This window comes from Setaria italica, chromosome IX (assembly GCF_000263155.2).
Source record: "Setaria italica strain Yugu1 chromosome IX, Setaria_italica_v2.0, whole genome shotgun sequence".
NCBI lineage: Eukaryota > Viridiplantae > Streptophyta > Magnoliopsida > Poales > Poaceae > Setaria > Setaria italica.
The window spans coordinates 8,171,866-8,193,458 of record NC_028458.1 but is presented as its reverse complement, the minus strand read 5'-3'; the positions used below and the strand labels follow the sequence as shown (position 1 = coordinate 8,193,458).

Here is a 21,593-nt window from a genome sequence, read left to right as displayed (position 1 = left end):
AGCTGACAAGCAGCTTCCTAATAAACCAAAAACATACTAAGCAACGAAACTCTGATAAGATACTCAGTACCGTTGCTGCCCTCACCAAACACGCCAAAGATCAACACCTGATTTCAGTCTGAACACCGAATTCGCCACACATTTTAGTAAACAAAATCCGTAACAACTCGATCAAAATAGTCTACGAGTTGGACTGGTACTACAATTTCCTGATGAAGTAGGAACCGGCAGCTCACCAGCATCTACCAACTCGTTCAACTTCCATCCCAAATCACCCCTATAAAAACCACACCACCACAAAGCCCAAAAGCAACACAAAGCAGCGCAACAGACTCGCACATCAGACAAAAGTACTTCTGGGCAAGCTGACTGATCACATCAGATCAGACAGTAGCAATTCCGAGCAAGAAAATGGTTGCCAGGGTGATGCCGTTCTGGCTCCTGGCCGCGGTGCTGGTCGCGGCGGCGTCGGCGCAGTCCTCCGGCTCCGGCGGCAGCGACTGCACGTCGGCGCTGGTGAGCCTGTCCCCGTGCATGGACTACATCAGCGGGAACGGCTCGTCGTCGCCCAGCGCGTCGTGCTGCTCGCAGCTCAAGTCCGTGGTGCAGTCCAAGCCGCAGTGCCTCTGCGCCGCGATCGGCGGCGGCGCCTCGTCCTCCCTCGGCGGCGTCACCATCGACCGGGAGCGCGCGCTCGGCCTCCCCGCCGCCTGCAACGTCCAGACCCCGCCCACCAGCCAGTGCAACGCCGGTAAGCGCCCCGCTCCCACCGGAGGCAAACTGCCCGGCGCCATTCATCTCACGCCGATCGCTCTGCTCTTTTGGAGATCTCGCTCGTTGCTGAACGGAAATTAACTCGTCGTGTGATCGGATCGATCGGTGCAGGTTCGTCGGGCGGCGAAGGATCGAAGGCGACGCCGTCCCTGCCATCCGGCGCCGCGGCGCTCCGGGGGCCGGCGGGTCTGGTGCTCGGGCTCGCCGTGGCTGCGGTCTACGCCGTGTCAGCTGCGGCGTGAAGCGTGGTGATTCAGGGTTTCAGGACGCGTTGTTGCGTCGTGTGAAACTTCCGTTTCAGCATTCGGGGAGGAGGATTTTGAGTGTTGCGTGTGTGCCTCTACGGATTTGTGTTATTTCTTGTGCGATTGGTTGATTCCTAGGGTCGCAATAAATTTGCCGGTTTATACATATGCCATGTTCGTTTACACTCGTCATGTCGCATTTTCAAAATCGTGTTGCGTTATCTTTCCTATGTTGCGGGTTCAAATGTTCCTGGGCCGGTCAACCCAAATGCTTCACTTATCGAAAAGTCATTCTTAACCGAGAAATTTAATCTTAATTCTCTCAAATATAGGGGGTGTTTGGGAGGGGGTGCTAAATTTTAGCACCCCCATTTTAGTCACTTTTAGCCTCTCCTCCTCCCAAACACTTAGACTAAAATGGAGGGGCTAAATTTTAGCCCCCCATAATCCATTAGCCCTCCAAGAGGTGCTAAAATTGACTAGAAGTGCTAAAAGTGGTCCCCCTCCTCCATTTTTCCACCGGTACCCTCCCCTCTCTCCTCCCCCACGCTCCTCTCTCTCCTCCGCGCCCGGCCTCTGTGGCCCGCGCCGCCCGCCCGCTGCGCCGCCGCCCGCCGCTCGCCTCGCCGCCGCCCGCGCCGCCCGCCCGCCGCCCGCCGCCCGCCTCGCCGCCGCCCGGCCTCCGCCGCCCGCGCTGCCCGCCCGCCGCCCGCTGCGCCCCGCGCCCCGACCGGCCCCGCCACCGCTGCCGCTGCCGGATCGAATGTGCCATCCTCATCTGGTGCCCGGCCCCGGATCGAATGAGCTCGGTCTCCTCCTCCCCGAAGGTGGCCGCGGCGCGCGCCGCGCCCTCGGCGATGCCGGCGTCGGGCTCGTCGTCGACGGAGACCGGGATGGAGCCCCAGTCGGCGCCGTAGAGCACGGAGGTGGGGCGGACGTGGAGCAGCACGACGGCATCCCTGGGGCGGAGGTAGTTCTGGACGGCCCACTTGACGGCGAAGGCGGACTCGTCCGAGAGGTCCACCGTGATGCCGATGCGGCGGTGCGGGGAAGACGCCGCGGCGGAGGCCGCGGCCAGCGAGGAGAAGAAGAACCACGGTGAGGTGGGCTGGATCGCCGCCATCGCCTGCGCTGCAGACAGGTGCACCGGCGGCGGCCCGGACGGCGACCTGTCGTCGCCGGCGCCGGCAGTCGGGGAGGCCGGGTGGGTCGCCATCGCCGATTCGGCCAGAGGGTTGTTCCTCCTCTGGCCTACGAGATTCCTGCCAGCCGCGGCGGCTCGAACCGAATCGAATCAGGCGGCGTAGGCGGGAGAGCACAGCAGGGGCAGCACAGCAGGGGCAAAAGGGACATTTTACAGAAGAGGTGCTAAACTTTAGCCCTCTTTCCAAACACCCAAGGTGCTAAACTTTAGCCCTTTCATTTGAGGGGGCTAAATTTTAGCCCAAGGCTAAATTTTAGCACCCCTCTCCCAAACAGGGCCATAATCTCAGTACTTGAAGTCATTCTTATCCTATGTTGCGGGTTCAAAGGTTGCAAGGCGGCCTCATAGGAGAGGTCAAATGGACCTCGTCACCACCATTTTTATTGTGCGACTACATATCATCATGTTGGCCCTAAACACATAATTTTTTAGTAAAACAGATATTTCACTTACACGTCAACACTTCCACCCACCTATCCTCTCGCCTCATACGTGGAGTGGCAATAAGCTGCGATCTTTCATTTTTGCTACGAGATACCTATAAAACATACCATAAGTACTCATGTTCGTGACAAAACTACTCGTGTAACTTTCAGACATCTAAACTCTGACACATACAGTAAAACGTAATCAGTAAACAAAATGTGCGATATTGACCGCATGGTTCCTTTGTCACAAATTTTTCCCTTTTATTTTTTTTAAAGCCGTACAATGAAGGATGGAGAAAGCAGCAAAATTCGCCTTAGGATTAGCCTCGTCTAAACCGTCAAGAATGGAGGACTCCGATTCCAGTCTGAACAACAACCAATCTGCAGCGCATTTACTGAAGCAAATACAAAACTACCCTTACGTGAATTTGCAGCCGGGAGGTGGCGGCAGCTCATTCTCCTTGCCCAACTACAACCTGGTTTTCTATGCTCCTTGCCTTCTACTTTGGCCAGGGAGGTTCACCTGAAGGCATCCCACAAGCAAGGAAATAGCTGGAGTATGGGACCTCGTCTCCGCACGACCGCGCATCAGAAACTACGGCCATACGGAGAGAAAAGAAACTCTGGAGTTCTGACAGAGTGGTAGAACTCGCACCTTCAAGGAGCCACCGGCCTTGTAGTTCGGCCCTGGTTTGCTGGAGGCTTCCCCTGTTCCCCGAGGTGCGCCTTAGATTTTCCGTAGCAACAACATCGAGTAAGAACGGGACACGTAGCGGCAACACGCCAAACACAGATGGGAACAAGATAGCCAGCACTAGTGCACGACATTGCTCCAGGCTCAAAGCCTCAAACCAGGCAGTAGCGCACCGCATCGCACCCAAGCTAGACGAAAATGGCTGCTCGTGGGAGGGCAAGGGCGGCGCCCCTCTGGCTCCTGGCCGCCGCAGCCTCGCTGCTCGTCGTGGCGGCGGCGGCTACCGGGCGCCCCGGCGCCAGCGGGTGCACGTCGGCGCTGGTGAGCCTGTCGCCGTGCGTGGACTACATGAGCGGCATCGGCAGCGAGGCGACGGCGCTTGGCCGGTGCTGCTCGCAGCTCAGGTCCGTAGCGCGGTCGAGGCCGCGGTGTCTCTGCGCCGCGCTCCGCGTCGACCGGACGCGCACGCTCAGCCTCCCCTCAGCGTGCAGCATCCAGACATGGGGCCGGCGCTGCAGCGTTCAGCAGTGAAGGATGTTGAACAAGTAGCACATTAGATTAATTTTTTTTGGGATTAATTTCAGTGTTCAGAACAAGCACACAGGCAGAGGCACACAGCATTGTAAAGCGGGAAGCACTACTTGTACTCAGCAGAGACATGAAAAGTGCAGAAACAGAGTTACACGCCTGGGCTAGAATTGATAAAAACAGTTCTGGGACCCCAAAAGTATCTTGTGGTTTACATAGTAGCAGCGCTGAGAAACAATGAACAATGTCCAACTGCCAACGGGTTAACGCCTCAGGCGGCCACTGTGGTTGCTGCTGCAGCTTCCGCTGATGCACTGTCGCCTACGAGCTCACGCCTCGCGAGCTCCCTCGCCCCATCCTTGTCCACAACCTTGATCACGAAGTTCTGGGGAGCAACGACCAGCCGCAGGCGGATCTCCTTAATGCACTTGTCAACAAGATCCACTGCCTCCTCAAGAGTCATGTCCGGGTGGTACAGCTTGTCCATCAGCGACAAGCAGAAATAGGAGCCGTACCCAAAGGCACCTTTGTCAATCTTGTGTAGGGTTGCAATGTAGTCGATGTAGTACAGGGAAGCACCAACATCCTTATCATAACCACCGAGTATAACGTTGACCATGTATGGATTCTGAGGGGGAAAACATGAAGCATGGGTCAGGGATATAGGACCTCAATAAAGAGGACATAGATATTAGCAGACAAAATGAAGAAAAATGTGTTATCGATGAAACAACAGCAAAAGAAAAAAGAAAGCATCACTGGACACTGACTGCAAATTGTTTTATGAATGAAAATATGAAATCATAAATGGTGGGAAATACACAACGTGTTTCATATCTGAGCAAGCATTAAAAGCCTTCTGTGCCACAAAAGTAAGGAGGATGACAAAAGTTTGCCTCACGGGAATAGGGCAAACAGCCGGAATTCTTGAAAACAGCCCAGTGCCCCCTCAAAGTTATATAGCAATTAGAGGCCAATGAAATTCTAGCACAAGCAAATATTGCAATATCACTCGTTCACTACACGATTTGTCTAGAAATATTCCAGGTTCATCAATTTCATATTGCTATAACAAGATACAAAATTGCATCCCTATATATAGTGAAGCATTACTGATCAAATAAAAAAAATAAGAGAAGACAATATACTGTTCGGTTGCAATTATACCATGAGTTCATCTTAACAATAGCCTATAGTATCAAGAAATGATTGACAGGAAAAACACAAAAAGGTCATCTTCCGGAATGGAAACACAATGGACAAGACCATCTATTGCAACAGTCAATCTGAAAGCACAGAGTAAACTGAGAAGCACATGTATTACTGGTATCACTGGAGCTCCATGAGCATGAACCTACTGCTGGAAACTGGAAACGTACAACTAAAATTGTTGGGGAATGAAAATAAAGCGCACACAGCACAAAGTGATGCTATTCCATCTAATATGCAAATATGTTTTCTTTTGACTTATCTTCAGACTTAATAGGGTATTGCCAAAAGATAAATTTAAGATATGCCAAATAGAGGACATCATGCTGCAAAGAGACGATGTGATAAAATTTTTTTTACAGTTCTGGCTTAAAGAGAACAATATTGAAAAGGAATAGACTAAACAACATGGTATGAGTTCCAACACCCAAGAATTTTGTAACAAGTACACATCACACAATTGTGTTACAATTCAAATAACTGGAATCTCGACCATACGAATTAGTTCAAACTAGAACATAAATAAACAGCATGGTGTTAGCTGATTCCAGTAGCAAACCTCATACGAAAACATCATATATTTCCCTAAAACAACACAAAGGCGTACAGAGGCATTAAATATAGCATGCTTGAGTCATTTCACTAAATCTGCAAGTGGCATCAGTTTGGTATTCCTTTTTTAATAACATGTTAGGTTTTTACTAAACAGTAGTAAATGACTAGAACTGAACCAGTTCATCCACAAACCACCTCAGGAAATTATTAAGGTGCTTAGAATACTCAACTTTACATGAGAAAACCTACAGGCACACATCTCTTAGGCTTGCAAATATAACCCTTGTTTTGGTTGCCCATAATAATTCCTCAATACACCACCTATGCCCATGGATTAATGAAATCATCATCCCCCCTTCACCCAACTAAACTGATTCTGTAATCACCCTCGACTGCAACCTTAATCTCAAGTCAACCTGACACTCACCCAAATCGGACTTACAGCAAACTACGCCTAACCCTAATCTATCCTCGATCGACCCTTTTGCGCTCTAAAGACTCGACCCTTTTGCATGCAAATCAAGTAGCACTAAGGGATAAGATTGATTCGGATCGGTACCTTCCGCAGGGCTGTGGCAAGCTCGCCGCGGGTGAAGTTGGCGGTGGCGGCGGTGGATAGCGGGATGGTGTTGCGGAACTGGTACAGGTGGAGGTTCTTCTGTATGTACTCCGTGAATTGCACCCTGCGCCAAGCGAAACACCACAATCAGAACCCGCACAGAAACCCAGCCAGATCGGGATCAGATCGCGCGCGCGCGCAAAACCCTAGAAAAGGGAAGGTGTAATCGGTGGAGCCGCCGCCAAACGAACGGATCGGCGAGGGCGGAGAACCTACCGGTCGCCAGGCTCCCCCGAAGCGCCCATCAGCTTGTGCGAATCGAGGACCATCACCTTGTCCTCGTCCGTCTTGTGGACGAGGATGCTCTGCACGGCGGAGGTGTCCGCCGCCACCACCGCGAAGTCGCGGCCGACCAAGCCCAAGACGCACTCCATTGCTGGGGCTGGACTGGATTCCTCGCTTGTGCTCCGATGCTGCGCGAGGATAGAGGAACGGGTACCGGGGCGACGAGGCGAGTCGTATATAGAGGACACGGGAGGAACCGGAAGAGTTCAGGACGAGTGAACGAGTTCGTCTTGGGGTAGAAGAAAGAAGAAAGGGAAACCGAGACGACAAAGCCCAAAGGCTCGACGAAGTTTGGATTGTGGGCTAGGCCTTCTTCTGTCGTTCTTGACCGGCGGGCTGAGCCTTCTTCTGTTGTCCTTATAGCTGTATGTTTTTTTGTTTCCTATTTTAAGAAAACTGTTTTTTTTTTAAATTGCAGCAATCTTTTTTTTTGGCGAACCCTGATCCTCACCTATACAGTCTTGAACTTGTTACATACCAACAACTCCTTTGTGTTGTTGGATGGATACAATCTCTAGACAATCCTTACCTAGCCCACCTAGGCCTTGCCCATACCATCACGCATCATCGTCGTCGGTACTCACCTCACATGTATAAGCCATTTCAGGAGCTCAAGTACGGCAGCCAGCCACAGCTTCCGTTCTCCAAGCACGCAAACACAGATCGAGAGGACTCGGGAATGCAAACGGAGCTATTCCGAGCGGAACTGAAGGAAATTTACAAGTAGCCGCATACGGCATACCACACAACTTCAGGAAAAGAACAAGCCAATCATCATTCATCAGTAGCTTTTGTCTTTACCATCGCAATCACCCATTACAAAATTCTACTTACAACCGCCTAACACAGCGCCTTGGAAATCTATCGTAGGATACATGGATAATGTGTATGAACATTTCTGTGCAAGTTACAATCACCTAACCTAAACACACGGCACGGAGAAATTACCTCAGTCGCAGCAGGCACAGCAAAGTGATCCGCTCAGTGCCGCTTGATTCATGTAAAATTGGAGGGAATAGCCATGGCCCAATATGCAGTGGATGGTTAACTGCTTGCTATCAAAATTATCTTAAGTCGTATGCTGCTATGTATCTACTCAAACACAAGTTCGTCAAGAAGAGGACGTTCCAGATGTGCATTACTGCCGAGCAGTTTGCCATTTAGCAAGCCCCTGCGGATCAAAATAACTCTATCAATCCAAACTGGTCGAAAGGAATTATCAATCTTAGTATAAAGACCCTTTTCTTTTAATAAGAGTGTAAATGAATCTAGTGCTGCAAAAAAAAATGAAACCAGAATTTTTCAATGATTTAAAATCTAGCCTTTCAAAATCTTTGCTCTAGCATGTCAAGAGCATCTAACCAAAAATCTACGCTGCTGATAAATTATTAAGAGGGCTTCACCACCAAGAGCCTTCCAAATGCAATACCAAAGTTCACCACCAGTAGCAGACCGATAATTTAAACCTCAGGTTTTAAGCAAATGCAAACAAAATATAAGTTCCTTGTGGCAATGTACAGGCTTGCAGATTAAACAATAATTGGGGGACAGGAGGAACATCAAAACCTTACACTCGTCGATTGGAGCTCCGCCATCACAGTATTGTCATCCTCCTGAAATACAACAACAACATTTGGAAGGGATTCCAGATAATAAAAATATCAACTAAAATAAAAGTATAACTTATCACCTCAAGTAACAAATCTTTTCTGGTTATCAATCCTACAACACGAGAAGGCCTAGGGACAACAAATATATGTCTCAATCCAAGCTGGCGGAAGAGATTGTAAACCTGAAATCATTGATACTATGATTATTACATAACTCATGAAATGGATGTATAATCCAAAAACAAAGCATGATTTACCTTCGCCAATGACATGTCCTCTGGCACTATGTACGGTGAAGGATTTAAAAATGGGGCAAGATCCAAATATAACCCCAGTTCATCCTCTGTCAAATGAATATCATCAATTGACTTTCCTTTACTTGATGCTGGTTTAACGAAGTCACTAAAATTGTGCCTATGTAACAGCAAAAATAATCAATTATTACCAGAGATAAGTGCATCGAATATGCTATTTCTGGAATATAGACAACGGATTGCAAACCTGTTCAGTACGCCAGGCCCACAAGGGAAAGGACTGTTCTGGAAATCTACTTTAGCTTGTAGAAGTACCAGTAGGTGGCTGCAACAAGAGGATGACAAGGTCAGTGCGTGCGTGCGTGCGTGTGTGCGTGTGAAAGTATAGATATTCTTCCTGGCCAATTGGCTCATCTTGTAGATTTACAACCTATTGACCTAGATTCTCGTTCACAGAATGCAATTGTGAAATCCCCAATTCCCAAATATTAACCACAGGGACATGAGTCAGCAAAGTTCAAGAACACATAGCATTGTATCTTACCTACGAAGTATGAGACCTATGACTGATTCGCCATTCTGCCCACGGTCAACAACCTGAACCAAGAAAAGGAGATAAGAAAATGAATCGGTGAAAATCACATGAAAACTTTGTCTTGTTTTGACAACCCTCAAGGAAACTTACAGGGAAACCATTGTGCTTATTGGTTCGCAAAACAGAAACAATGTCGACGACTCTTGAAACACGAGGTAGGCAGACAACCTGACATAGGTGACAGAAGATTGGATGCATTAGAACTTGGAATAATACTGATACATGGTAATTTCCATGGTCCAATTAAATAGGTCAATGGCGTACAAAGCTTAATAACCTTCTGGTTCTTGCAGGCATCTTTTGCATTCATATTTCTCATAACCTGTTTAGGCCTGGAGTCCAGTAAAGGGATGCCCCTTAATCGGGCTTGCTCTTCATATAGCCCTTCGTTAAAGAAGTCACCAACCGCCTACATAAACTGAAATCAGCAGACATATTCTATTCATTATGTTCAACTAGGAGTCATGGATTGCAGAGTTAGTACCTTAGAAACTAGAAGAACAAGCATGATCAATGGCAAGAGTTTCAAATTGTTTGTAATCTCAACCATGATAACACATAAAGATACAGTCATTCTCATTGAACCACCAAGAAAGGATGCAGCACCAAGGAGCGCATACCTACAACAACATTGATAATGAATAGAGACTCTGTTAAGTTTTAGCCAACAAACTATCAAATGGGCATTCCCAATGGGCATTAAGGTCTATCCAATGCAATCCAATGCAAAAACCAAAATGCTTAGAGCATAATTAAAATGGGTATATTGCATGTGCGGATACAAAGGGATGCGAGGACTCACGTTCCCTCCTCGATGTTTAGCTTCTTATAATGCTTGACAACAAACATTCCAACAAGCCGTCCATACGTAGATCCAATCATTATTCCTGGAACAAACTGACCAGCTGGAACAGCAGTTCCAAATGTCACGACAGCTAAGGAGTAAAACATGACCTGAGACCCAAAGGGGGTAAAGGGAAACATAAGTAGATGAAAGAACTCATGAAATAATCATCAGATTTCAGCAAAGCCAACTTGGTTGCTTGATCAACCAAAGGTAGATCTTACAACAGTATCAGATCTCTGTAAGGTAAAATGGTAACCTATCAAATTTTATTCTACTGATAGAATGTGCTTTTTTTCCCTCAAACACACAGGAGTACTGATTTGAACGCCCTACTAAAGACACAGACAACTAAGTTTCTATGAGAGATTACAATTTATAATCACTATTTGCATCTGATGGATACTTTTAACAATTCTTCCTCATACAACACATTAATAAAAAAAACAGCTTAGGATGAAAATTGAATCCTCACAGGTTAAAGCAGCCCTGTTAGAGTTCACCAAGTTCCTGTGGCAGCAATGTACCCTAACTAATTAAATTTGCCCAAATTTAGCAAAAAATTGTTTTTTTCCACCCCTTGAGCACATTCATCCCTACAAAAAAAATTGCCACAAAGGGAAGTCCAATTTTACATGGGCAAATTAGGGGGGTTGGGGGGGGGGGGACGGTACCAGGAAGGTGATCAGGCTTTGTGCACTGTATTCATGGAATGTTTTTGCACTGAAAAGATTACGTATTGCATCATCCTGCAAAAAAATGATGTTGAATGAAGCCATAACGAATATAGAAACAATAAAACGTTAGACTAACAAAAGTTCTCCAGTGATATTTAACCTGGGTATTGAAGAAAATGGTTGCTAGGTCGTTGTATTCTTTATCTTTTGAACAATAAAACTGCATAATGCAAACAAAAGATTAAGAGAAGAAAACAAATGATGATGTAGCTGAAGAGAACATGCAAGTCGAGCAGAAATTCACTAAGTAAATCTCACATTAACAAAATTCCCATCTGTGCCAGGTGGATGAGGGCATTCTATGCCAGAATTAGTTTCTAATTGAGGGCATTGGCTGCATTTCCTTAGTAGTGGCAACACAAAGGAAATCGTGGATGTTACCAAAGATATAAGGCAGGCTTCAAAGATCTGAAAATGTTAATCTGGATGTCAGAGATAGGACTACAGAGAACAGATGCAATTCTACTACTAAAATCCATCATATCTTCAGCATACCTGGACTCGTTTCCCTTTCTTATGAAGATATGTCCGCCGCCATTTAGTTATATAAAGGGTGAGTTGATTAAATAATGCTCCTAAAGAGAAACTAGCACATTAGATTCAGGAATATTAGACAAAGAATGAGACATGTAATAGGACTGCTTATTCGGTTTGGATCTACTGGGATATGACTTTTCAGGATTGGAGCATCCGAGCATGCATCACTCAGTTAGCACTATGTTTCCCATAGAACTTCATCCAACTTTGGCTAGAGGAGTCTCTACAAAGATGCCAAAGAGCAGTTTAACTAGCTGACACAGAATTGGGTATAGTGCAGCCTAAGAGCGGACAGACACACAGTGATTTTGTAACAATGCAACTATGTTACCCTAAACTGGTTATTAGCTAGCACGATGAGAAAATAAACTATGCAAAGACGGGGGCTGTTTTAAATGACTAGCATGTCCTAATCAGTATAGAAATTATTATTATGTGCAAAACCTGACTTGGCTTTTGTAGATACACAGGATCAACTTCGCATACAATTACTTACCAAGAAGTCCGCCAATAACACCAATAATTGCCATGGGAAACAGTTCCTGATATGAGTAATCTTCTTGACCTCTTCAAAGAATATGAACAATCAATATCACAAATGCAATTTCCAGATTGAAGCAACACGAATATGATTTGGGGCAAGGGGGTTATCTTACCCAGATATGTCCCAGATTATGAAACCTCCAGCTCCAAAATGACCACACTTTCCACTGTTGCACCAATTCATTGCTGAACGCACCACAACGGCCACAACGGCAGATGTGAAGAATACCCTCCACATAAGATGACTTCTCCACCTTCAGCAATATAATGGGGACACAATCATATTTGTAGTCCAATGCAGAATATGAATATTATAGTAGCAATATGTTATTTCTACAGTCAAAGTACAGGTGGAAACTGATCAAATACGACTCAGTGATTAAAAACATCTCTATTCGTATTTTCTATGTGAATTTGAATACACTCAAACACAAATATGTATCGAAATTCCACTCAGTTTGGGGTCAAACATGGATAACATAATAGTTTTCTATGCATCCCGGCATTAAAGACATACTGATATATAGAGCAATTAATCATTTTAATTTAGTTATTTCACAAGAAGAAATATGAATCACACTAAAATGTAAGACCCCAGCTAGTTAGACATGCTGCAATAAAATATGCGTGCAAATGTGACTAACATAATATGATAGTAGTCAGGATAAAGTAACATTTTCAAACCCCCAAACCTCATACCACATTTGCACCCATATTCCTATAAAGTTTCCCAATGGTGAATAGGAGATAAACTGTTAATCGGGTAACAAAATCTAAACAATATTCACATCCTGTAGAATACAGTATGAATAATCTGTATCCACTTTATGCCTCTAGGTCAAAGTAAAAGTACCCACAAAAATCAAAAACATTATTCTGACATCTAAAATAAGCTTTCATGTAGAGCAACGGATATCAATTGGTATGCAGTGTGAAAGGTTGCTGCACAGAAATATGAACACTTGGGTACTAAATTGAAAAAGAAAATGTACACATCACAAAGGGAGATGGCATTGAACTAATGAACTCACAAAGCCTTAGTTAACTATAATATCGATAGTAATAAAGACAACTGTGAAATGATGACCTTAATATTTCACAATATCTCGGGTATGTCCTACTAAAAGTAGAGGACTAAAATCTCGATTTTATCCTACACAAAAGCATGAAAAAACAAAAGAGTAAGAAAACACTACAAAATGGGATTTCAGGGCAGCCCACCACCCTCTGACCAAGTCCACACACACAATGAACACTCTCGTTAAGTCTAGAGTTCTGGCATGCAGATCTTGATGGTGGCACTACGCGACAGAATCAGATAGTCAGTTCCTGATAAACTTCTATTTCAAAGAATGTTCTGGAATTCAATCTAGAATTAATTTGCACCCTTGCAATCATGCACTCATGATTTTGCAGGCAGAATCGCAGCCTATCATGAGGCAGTGTATAACAGCCATAGTTAGTAAGCACGGAAACACTAAATGCACCAGGACACAAATTCTTCGCCATGTGGGAGCATGCAGTCAATTTTCTATCTTTTAGCTACAACAAACTTTAATATATATATATATATATATATATATATATGTATATATATATATGTATATATATATATATACACTGATCCTTTGAAATGAGTATAAGTATGTTCTTCATAAAAGTTATGTTACTTAACAAAAATATTGTTATCGACAAACCAGAGAGACAAGAACGAACAGAAGCTGCTACTAAAGCATTTCTTGTTATTTCAACTAGTTACAATCAACCATAGGGTGAATCGCATTAGTACTAAAGATATTGTTGCCAGCAGCTAAAGTAACAAAAGAAATATATGTGTTGGCAAACAAAAGCTGAGCTGTTAGCGCTGGTTATTCTCATTTGTCAACACAATATTTCTTCAACTAATAGTAGTTTCTTAAATTCAGAAAAGATGATTGGTAAACTAAAGCTTGGAAATTGGACTATTGTTGCTCTAAATCGCTAATTTTACAATTATGTGTCTCAATTTGTCTATTGAAAGGGACGTAAAAAATGTAATAGAGCATTCGTACCAGGATGTAACTTCCTCCAGGGCAAATAGTACCCCACCAACAGGAGCTCTGAAGGCTGCAGCAACTCCAGCTGCACATCCACATGTCACCTTTTTGAAACATTAATAGTTTTGAGAGTTTTCAATATTATAATCCATACATTCTGAAAGAAAAGCTCAGAATGAAATCAACATTATATGTAACAATGCATCAACATTTAAAGGAGGTTATTCCCTATTCAATTATTAATTTTCTGTATTGTTTTCTTTTTTTTTCCTTATGGTTTTTAGTTCCATAAACTGAGGATGGCAAAAATCTGCTTTACTTTAACAACTTTCTTTTGAGGGAATGCTTTAACAATTTCAACATGACTGGGCTAAAGAACTTGAAGTTGTATAACCTCAAAAAAAAGATTAAGTGACCACATGAAAAAAGAAGCTTGAAATAGCTTCATCTATCTAGACAATTCAAATCCGATGAATTTTTTAAGGTTGACCGATCAAGAGAAGTTAAGGGTACTAGCAAACGTTATCTGGTTGTCATACATATCTATACTGGCAAATATGAAAGCAATAAGATGTGATAGATAAGGATGCACCAGCAAGGAAGGGTGACAGTGGTGCTTCCTATCAGCCCTCACATTTCAACAGAGAAGCAGCAGCTGGGCCATTTAACCACTTAAGCATTGCAAGCAGATATACCTGCTATTTGATAACACTAGGATAAAAAAGGATAGACTTGAGTGTCTAAAGCCTAAGTAATCAAGTCTTGCAATTGAATGGCATGCCAAACAAGAAAACATTCACATGTGAACCACTCCACTCAGACGATCTTGTTCAACATTATTAAGGTATGGTAAATGTTTCAGCAAATAATACAGTATCCATTTTCTGTACTACCCAAATAGTTCTGGAACCAGGCTAGACTCAACTTTCTGCTGGGCTGCAAACAGGCTACGAGTGGCTTGCATTTGTTTACACAGTCCAGTCCAATCTTTTTAGGTCAACAGGATGGCCTAATTGGAAAGTAAAACTAAATGGCACAAGGAAACCAATGAATTCATCAATTCAAGATATTTTTAATATTAAACGTAGAGTGACAAAATTAGTCATGAGTGACTCTATTTAACAGCTACACAGAGGCTAAGTTAATAAATTGCCTGGACAAAAGTAACTTACAAGGTCCCGCCGATCACGATCGCTTTCAAAAATCCGTACCCACCTAGAACTCAAGTGGTATTTTGCAGATCCACCCTATGCACATGCAGATTAGAATTAGTTGGCAGTATAAACTAATAAGCATTTATGTAGCATATCAATCAAATACTGCCAAATGGAAATGAAGAACGAAAAGGCTAATCTGCTGCCATATCTCTTTTTTGCTGGGTGTTGGCCTTTGTGTACAAATTATGTTGGACCAGTAAACAGTAGCTCAAAGTACAGGTGGCCTATAGAGCGATCGATCAACTGATGTTGTAAGCATCATATTGAGCATCACGGATCCCCCCCACCCCCAAAGCACAACATATAGGCACTCCAGGGAAGGACTGTAGTAGTATGAACTGTGTGCTTCATACAGTAGTCAATCGTTCTATGATTCTACATGGTCACACCGAAAGTTAACAGTGTGTGAACATAAGAATTGTCATGTTGAATGCCACAACTTATTGAGGTATCCAAGGCTTTCCTAAATTGATGCTAGAGAAGAGTCATTTTTTACTTTTCAGCATTGATGATTTGTGTACTCACCTATGACCCCTTTCAGGACACATCTATAACTTGTGGAAAAGATAATGTTGAATGCAGATGCTCAGATCTCGATCACGAACCCACCTGTCCAAGAAGAGAAGCGATGCAGGCCCCAGTATGAACAAGAGGCCCTTCTTTTCCTAGAGCCAATCCACCTCCAACTGATCCAATACTCCCGAAGATCTATCAGCATATATGAATATAATACTTAGTTCAGTTAGTTGAAAGTTGAAACTCAGTTCGCGGTCATCATATTAGCTGAAGAAAGTAAATATGAATTCACCTTCCCAACTAATGTCCTGAAAAGTAGGATTCCATGTGTATCCACTCCTGCATCAAGACTTCAAACTACATCACCAGTTTCTCAGAGTATCAGTACCAGATGTTTCAGTAATTAAACCTTACCATTTAAATAACCTTTGATCTCTGGAATACCAGATCCAGCAGCTGCTGGAGCAAAGTTTGTGACTATGTATACAGAAGAGAAGACAAGGGCTAAATTGAAAACAGTGTACACAAAGAATCCCACAAAATATGAGTGTTTTATTATAGCAAATGTTGCAGTATATTTCCATCCAGAGAAGTTCTCAACAGCCAGATTTATGAATATAGCAGCTAATCCAGTACCTACAAAACAGAAAATGATATCAAATACAAGAAGAATCAACTAGTGGAAAGAACTGGGAACAGTGCAAGTAAAACTTGGTGTGTAAAATATATTTCACTAGCAGATATACGTCTTATATGCTTAGAGGCTCTATTTCCCAATCCAATAAATCATGAGGCATTGCTTCCAATTAGCTGAATCATACGACATCTGTTATGCTTATAGTCTTATACCAATCTTTTATGAACCCTGCAAAAGCCAATCTTTATGTTTAGGTACTATATTTGTGAGTTCATGATGTTTATTTGTACAGCAACTGGGTAACATGCTGCCCACTCTAATCCATCAAGTTTTCCAAACATTTTTCTAGATATTCACATTAATGTAAAATATAAAAGAACTACTATAGGCACATTTTAATAACATTAAGCATAATAAATTTTTCCTGTATCGCTATCTGGGAATCAAATAATGGTAAATGGCATAAACTAATTGCAATGCTTGTTCATATCTATTATCTTAATACAATAGTGTTAAAAGAAGCCACCACGTTCGCTGATAGGGGCTAGAAATTACCACGTTAACCTGAAAAAGAGAAGAGCCTATGCCGTCGGATTTTATGATGATCTAACGCTCTAGATTAATCCGAAGAGTCCATGTCGAATACATCTCTAAGTCAGGAATTAAAAACATATAAAGAATTAAATATTTTGAGATCGTTTGTTTACTGAGTCACACAATTCCAAAAAGAATATGTTAGCTTCTTGAATATTCTTTTCCCATGCTACTACAAGTTCCCAAAGATCAATTTTGTCTCTTTGGAAATAAATACTCCTTTTCTATATCCCCACTTACTACGTGTCATGGATGTGATGGATGGCACTGGTTAAGCTAGCAAGAACCATGGTGTTCTTACGGCATTGGCAATTTGCATTGTGAGCACTTATTCGACGCCTGACTATCCCACTCAGGGTAGAGGCGCGTCAACCATTATTGCAAACAACAGAGGATATTTAGGAGGAAGGCATGCAAGTTTGCTTGCATATGGATTCGAATCAGCAAAAACGATGTCCTGCTCACGCCTGCAACGGAGCCTTTGTCGAGACAATATATTGGGGTGGAAAAAACAAGAAAAATAGTTGGCATGCAGGCGCCCACGCCAGCGGTCGCTAGGACACCACCCTCCTGCTTGAGCCTCCCTGTCCCTGACCGGAAGGCCGTCGTCGTCTTCGACCTCCGTACCTTCCACCGCTGCAGTCCATTGCTTCACACCCACACTCTGGGTCTCACATGTCCTCCGTGAGAGTGCATCTTGCCACCATGCACATGCTATACATGTAGCCGAACCACTCCCTCTAGCTACACAACAGTCAACAAGGGTTGCAGTGGTGCACGGCCAGCAAGGACAAAAATGGCAGTGCAGCAGCACATCCTGCATGCCTACACTCCGATAAAGAAGAAGAAAAACGGGTTAGGTGTTGTTTCAGGAGGATGTGTAAACATCACTGGAAGAAGCAGCTCATAGGTGTCGCACGGGCCAAGAAATATCGCCGGTGCTGCAAAACGAACGGCTGAGCCAACTAATAAGTACTAAAGAAAAGCATAAAAGCGGCCTTTTCTGATGGAAAATGGCAATGAGATAGTGTGGGGAGAAATTTAAACATTTGCCAGCACATCCGCCTTGCGCAGATGGTAGAAATTTTGATGAAGGAGCTGGCATGTACAGCTTGCGCAGAGGCACGGATGCAAGCGGCCAGCATGCATTTAACTGCCCGTTCTCAACAAGCATGCGTACCATTGAGGAAGGAGAGAAGGTATATGATGCTGTGTTTTGATTGCAAGTTTGCATTAATAAACAACACTTCTCTAGCTACTACTTGTGTTTCATAAATAATTTATTAGTATTTTCTTCTTGAATGACAAGAAATTACTAAGTTAGTTAGAGATATGAAAACTAAAATCAATGAGCCATGACAATATTCCAGCAGATCTATTATAATGGTAGACAAATCTCATGTAGAACTTATATATTTGTTTGCCATCTCCGAATTAAAAAATGTTCCTAATTAACCTACATTATGTAATGAGTCTAGCCTCACTATTTGTGCAGGTCGTCACGTTCGATAAGAGGGCTAGAAATCACCACATGTTATTAAAAAACAGAATCTACACATTTGGATTTTACGATAATCTAACAGTCTCTATTAAACAAAAGAGACAGTGTCTAATATAATCAATAAATAATAAATTCGAAATAAAAAGTTATGAAAAGTTATTTTGATCTTAATACGAATTTAGAAGGAAAACGCCTAAACAAAGAGTTCATGCAAAACAGAATTAAATGCCAAATACAAATTAGGGAAACTATGAAAAGTTAATAGTTTGATCTTCATACGAATTGGGAAGAAAAACATCTAAACATATAGTTCATGTAAATACAATTACTAAATAGCTAGAGCTACAATTAGAAAATACAAAAAATAGTTGTTTGATTTCCATATGTTTTGGAAAAAAAAACATCTAAGTAAATAGTAATCATAATCAAAGTTAATAATGTCATCTCCTCAAATCTGATCTCCAGGTCTGGAATTGCCATTTCAATTGGTGAAAAAAAGAGAATAATAAACATTGTTTGATCCACGTGGAAATGGATTATAGCGCTTCAGAGATACTTTAAAAAGCATGTTGTAGTACTAGAATATAGTTTAAATTTTAAAAGTTTACCGCTAAAACAGATAGGAAACAGATCCAACAATTATGCAGCATAACAGATAGTTCTTTTGAGCATACAAGGGAAGAGAGATGCATGTAAAGAGATAAAGTGCGTCTCCCTCGATGATTTTTCAAACCAAAAGAATGTGGTCACTTGGTAGTCTATAGATCTATTTTGTGTAGAAGAAACCTCATATGCAACAATGTTAGTGGAAAGCAAAAACAATGTGGGAGCCGAACAATGGTTTTGTGGAATAAAAGATGTGGAGAGATGTGTTCAGCAAGCTTAAGAAGAGCAGATTCTGTTTTGCACAAAGACAATAAGGGGTTTGTGGTGACGATCGTCCTTGATTGTGGAATGTGATGATGAAACCCGATCAAGTCAAATCTAGATGGTGCTGGTCGCTGGATCTAAATAATGGATGCGGATGATGATGAATCTGTTGATCAAATCCAAGCAGTTTGTGGCGACGACCATCTTTGATTGTGCAAGGAGAATGAGAGGAGGAAAGTAAGGAGAAATCTCACCAAGTCACCATGCTGAAATCGGGAGAAACAGTTTTTGCTGAGATGTTAGAGGAAGCATATGGTTAGTTGATATGAATATGTGATTGTTTGTTTTGCTTTGTATCCTTCTCTTTACATGGTCTTCAAACAGAACCGGGGACTACGTTATTAGATTCAGCACTACAAAAGCAATAATATATTCATGTGAGTGGTGGCGCAAAAAAATGCTGCATGAGATAAGAATCATCTACTCACTCCGTTCCAAATTGTAGGTCGTTTTGACTTTTCGAGGTTCATAGATATTATTATGCACCTAGACATACACTATATCTAGATGCATAATAATATCTATGAACCTAAAAAAGCTAAACGACCTACAATTTGAAACGGAGGGAGTACCTAAGTTCTCATGTTGTCACAACCAAGTGATGTTGATTAGGCATGCATATGCACATGTGGCTACAAAGTTTATTTTCACAAAAAGTATATCTACGCATACAGCTTGATATACAATGTGTAGACTCAGGGGACATAAGAAACTTAATAATGCCAAGAGATGGAGGAACAAAAAATAGATTACGCCAACATCAAATTTATAATAAAAATAGTGTATCAAATCTAGCCGCGCTATTAGCGCGGGCCAACTTGCTAGTTAATATGACTTTATGGTCAAAATTAATTTTAACTAAATAGAGGATAAAATTTCAGTTGCAATAAAGATAAGGGAAATTTGTAATTTATGGTAGATAACAAATGCTAAACGATACTCCAGGATTCCACTTCACGAAAATAGCAGTATAACATTTAGAAGCAACAGTGCCATATATAATGTGCATACCAAGAATGTCCAAGTTTCATTAAACAGAAACTGTGCACCTTAGCAGCAAACATCCTGCTTAACTATTAACCCATATGTGCTCCTGCTAAATTATAACTGGTACGCAGCAGTCACCCCCACGCCCCACCTTTTAGCAATTATAGAGCCTAAGCTACAAGGGCATCTGAACCTTGTATACAGCCGATTTTCTTTTTCATATTCTGGACTCTCCTAACAATTGAGTTAGGTTTTTTTGTTGCGCATTTTTATTTGGCTGACATAAAGGCATGTAGCATTTGTGATATGAGAGGAAACCATATCCAAAATGCAAGACTCGTCTGAACTACATTTTGTGTAGTTAAGCTCACTGATTCGGTGATGTTTATATCACTGGGATAAACAGATTCCCAGTGATAAATAGGTTTAGTCAGGGCAACTAGACTGCAGCTCAAGGAAAACCGGATTCAATAAACAAATGTCAGACTCTACTCGCACACCTCTGAAATCGCCACTACTACACCAAGCTCTTAGAATCGGACAAACCACTAATTAAAACACGACAAAGGATCAAACTGAGAGCCGCTCACCGACGCCGATCAGCAGCGAGAACAGCCACTTGAGCATGACGTAGTAGGGCACCCAGAACTTGCTCCGCTGCGCCTGCACCCACCCAGCAAAACAAGCAACTGAGCTGACGGCACACCAGAAACACACGCTCGAACAGCGGCGGATGGGGGCGCGGCGCGTGTGCGTACCTGCTCCTCCCGGTACGCGTAGTTCTCGATGACCTCGTAGTCCAGGCTCTCGACGGCCGCGGCGGAGAAGAGCTCGTCGTCCGCCGCCGCCGCGGAGGTGGAGGGCCCCGCCCCCGCACCCTCCGCGTCCGCGGTGGGGAGGCGCGTCCACGCGAGCCGCGCCATCCCGATGCCGTCGGGGACGCCGTCGTCGCCGCCGGAGAGCATCGGATCGGGGCCGGGGCCGCGCCGGATCCCGCCCGAGACGCGCGATTCCAACGGCTCGATCGCGGGGGTAGGGGAAGGGACGCTGCTGCTGGCCGGGAAAGCTTTGGAGCCAAGAGTTCGTCGAGTCGAGTCGGTCCGGTCTCACTTCTCAGCAACTCGTGGCGTGGTTAGATTGTGTGTGGCGTACGGGCTTTGGAGCGAGCGAGCGTGCGCGTCCTTGGCGGTCGGTCAGTCGTCGCGGTGAGAGGGAGTGGCGTGGCGTTTGCCGTTTGGGATCTGGAACGGAGCACGCCGCAGGGCTGTTGACTCCGCCACGGCGGATCGACGGCGCAGGCGCGCAGCTGCCGGGCTGATGGCACCGGCGGAGGAGATGCCGAAGCACGTGGTCGCGGTCGGACTTGACTTGGGGAGAGTGGCTGTGAGCCTGTGATGCTCTACGCTCCAAAATCAGACGCAAGGCGATGTTGAATAACCTCATATACCTCACTTCACGTCTTTAGATCCTCCCAATTTATTATAAGCTGTGAAGTTTTTATAAATTATAAGCTG

At 43.7% G+C, this 21,593-nt stretch overlaps 5 protein-coding genes across 7 annotated transcripts; 2 read left to right on the top strand and 3 right to left on the bottom strand.

The window, feature by feature from the left end:
• Positions 1–297: 297 nt before the first annotated feature.
• LOC101765657 (non-specific lipid transfer protein GPI-anchored 2) lies at positions 298–1,204 on the top strand. The gene is made up of 2 exons (XM_004982048.2): positions 298–751; positions 886–1,204. The coding sequence occupies exons 1-2, from the start codon at positions 412–414 to the stop codon at positions 1,014–1,016; spliced, it is 471 nt and encodes a 156-aa protein (XP_004982105.1). The 5' UTR covers positions 298–411; the 3' UTR covers positions 1,017–1,204.
• Positions 1,205–1,278: 74 nt separating this feature from the next.
• Positions 1,279–2,435, bottom strand: LOC101781490. The gene is made up of 2 exons (XM_022829641.1): positions 1,726–2,435; positions 1,279–1,290 (listed from the first exon to the last, which is right to left on the bottom strand). The coding sequence occupies exons 1-2, from the start codon at positions 2,233–2,235 to the stop codon at positions 1,279–1,281; spliced, it is 522 nt and encodes a 173-aa protein (XP_022685376.1). The 5' UTR covers positions 2,236–2,435.
• Positions 2,436–3,347: 912 nt separating this feature from the next.
• On the top strand, positions 3,348–4,087 carry LOC101764852 (non-specific lipid-transfer protein-like protein At2g13820). The gene has a single exon (XM_004982046.3). The coding sequence runs from the start codon at positions 3,544–3,546 to the stop codon at positions 3,874–3,876; it is 333 nt and encodes a 110-aa protein (XP_004982103.1). The 5' UTR covers positions 3,348–3,543; the 3' UTR covers positions 3,877–4,087.
• On the bottom strand, positions 3,899–6,873 carry LOC101765248 (proteasome subunit beta type-2). The gene is made up of 3 exons (XM_004982047.3): positions 6,473–6,873; positions 6,197–6,320; positions 3,899–4,501 (listed from the first exon to the last, which is right to left on the bottom strand). Exons 1-3 carry the CDS (start codon positions 6,628–6,630, stop codon positions 4,145–4,147), a joined length of 639 nt encoding a protein of 212 aa, XP_004982104.1. The 5' UTR covers positions 6,631–6,873; the 3' UTR covers positions 3,899–4,144.
• Positions 6,874–7,257: 384 nt separating this feature from the next.
• LOC101764449 (chloride channel protein CLC-d) lies at positions 7,258–21,327 on the bottom strand. Of its 3 annotated transcripts, none has more exons than XM_004982045.4 (23): positions 20,838–21,327; positions 20,670–20,742; positions 15,845–16,066; positions 15,723–15,769; positions 15,524–15,622; positions 14,870–14,944; positions 13,713–13,801; positions 11,775–11,915; positions 11,615–11,685; positions 11,077–11,156; positions 10,840–10,989; positions 10,682–10,741; positions 10,519–10,593; positions 9,803–9,954; positions 9,485–9,620; positions 9,278–9,409; positions 9,091–9,168; positions 8,950–9,002; positions 8,653–8,730; positions 8,409–8,565; positions 8,232–8,333; positions 8,113–8,154; positions 7,258–7,712 (listed from the first exon to the last, which is right to left on the bottom strand). In XM_004982045.4, exons 1-23 carry the CDS (start codon positions 21,042–21,044, stop codon positions 7,680–7,682), a joined length of 2,352 nt encoding a protein of 783 aa, XP_004982102.2. In that variant the 5' UTR covers positions 21,045–21,327; the 3' UTR covers positions 7,258–7,679. The 3 variants fall into 3 exon arrangements, with proteins under 3 accessions (XP_004982102.2, XP_012698369.1, XP_022679321.1); XM_012842915.3 differs by having other exon boundaries at positions 8,108–8,154; positions 20,838–21,324; XM_022823586.1 differs by lacking the exons at positions 20,670–20,742; positions 20,838–21,327 and adding an exon at positions 17,289–17,499 and having other exon boundaries at positions 8,108–8,154.
• Between the last annotated feature and the right edge of the window lie 266 nt (positions 21,328–21,593).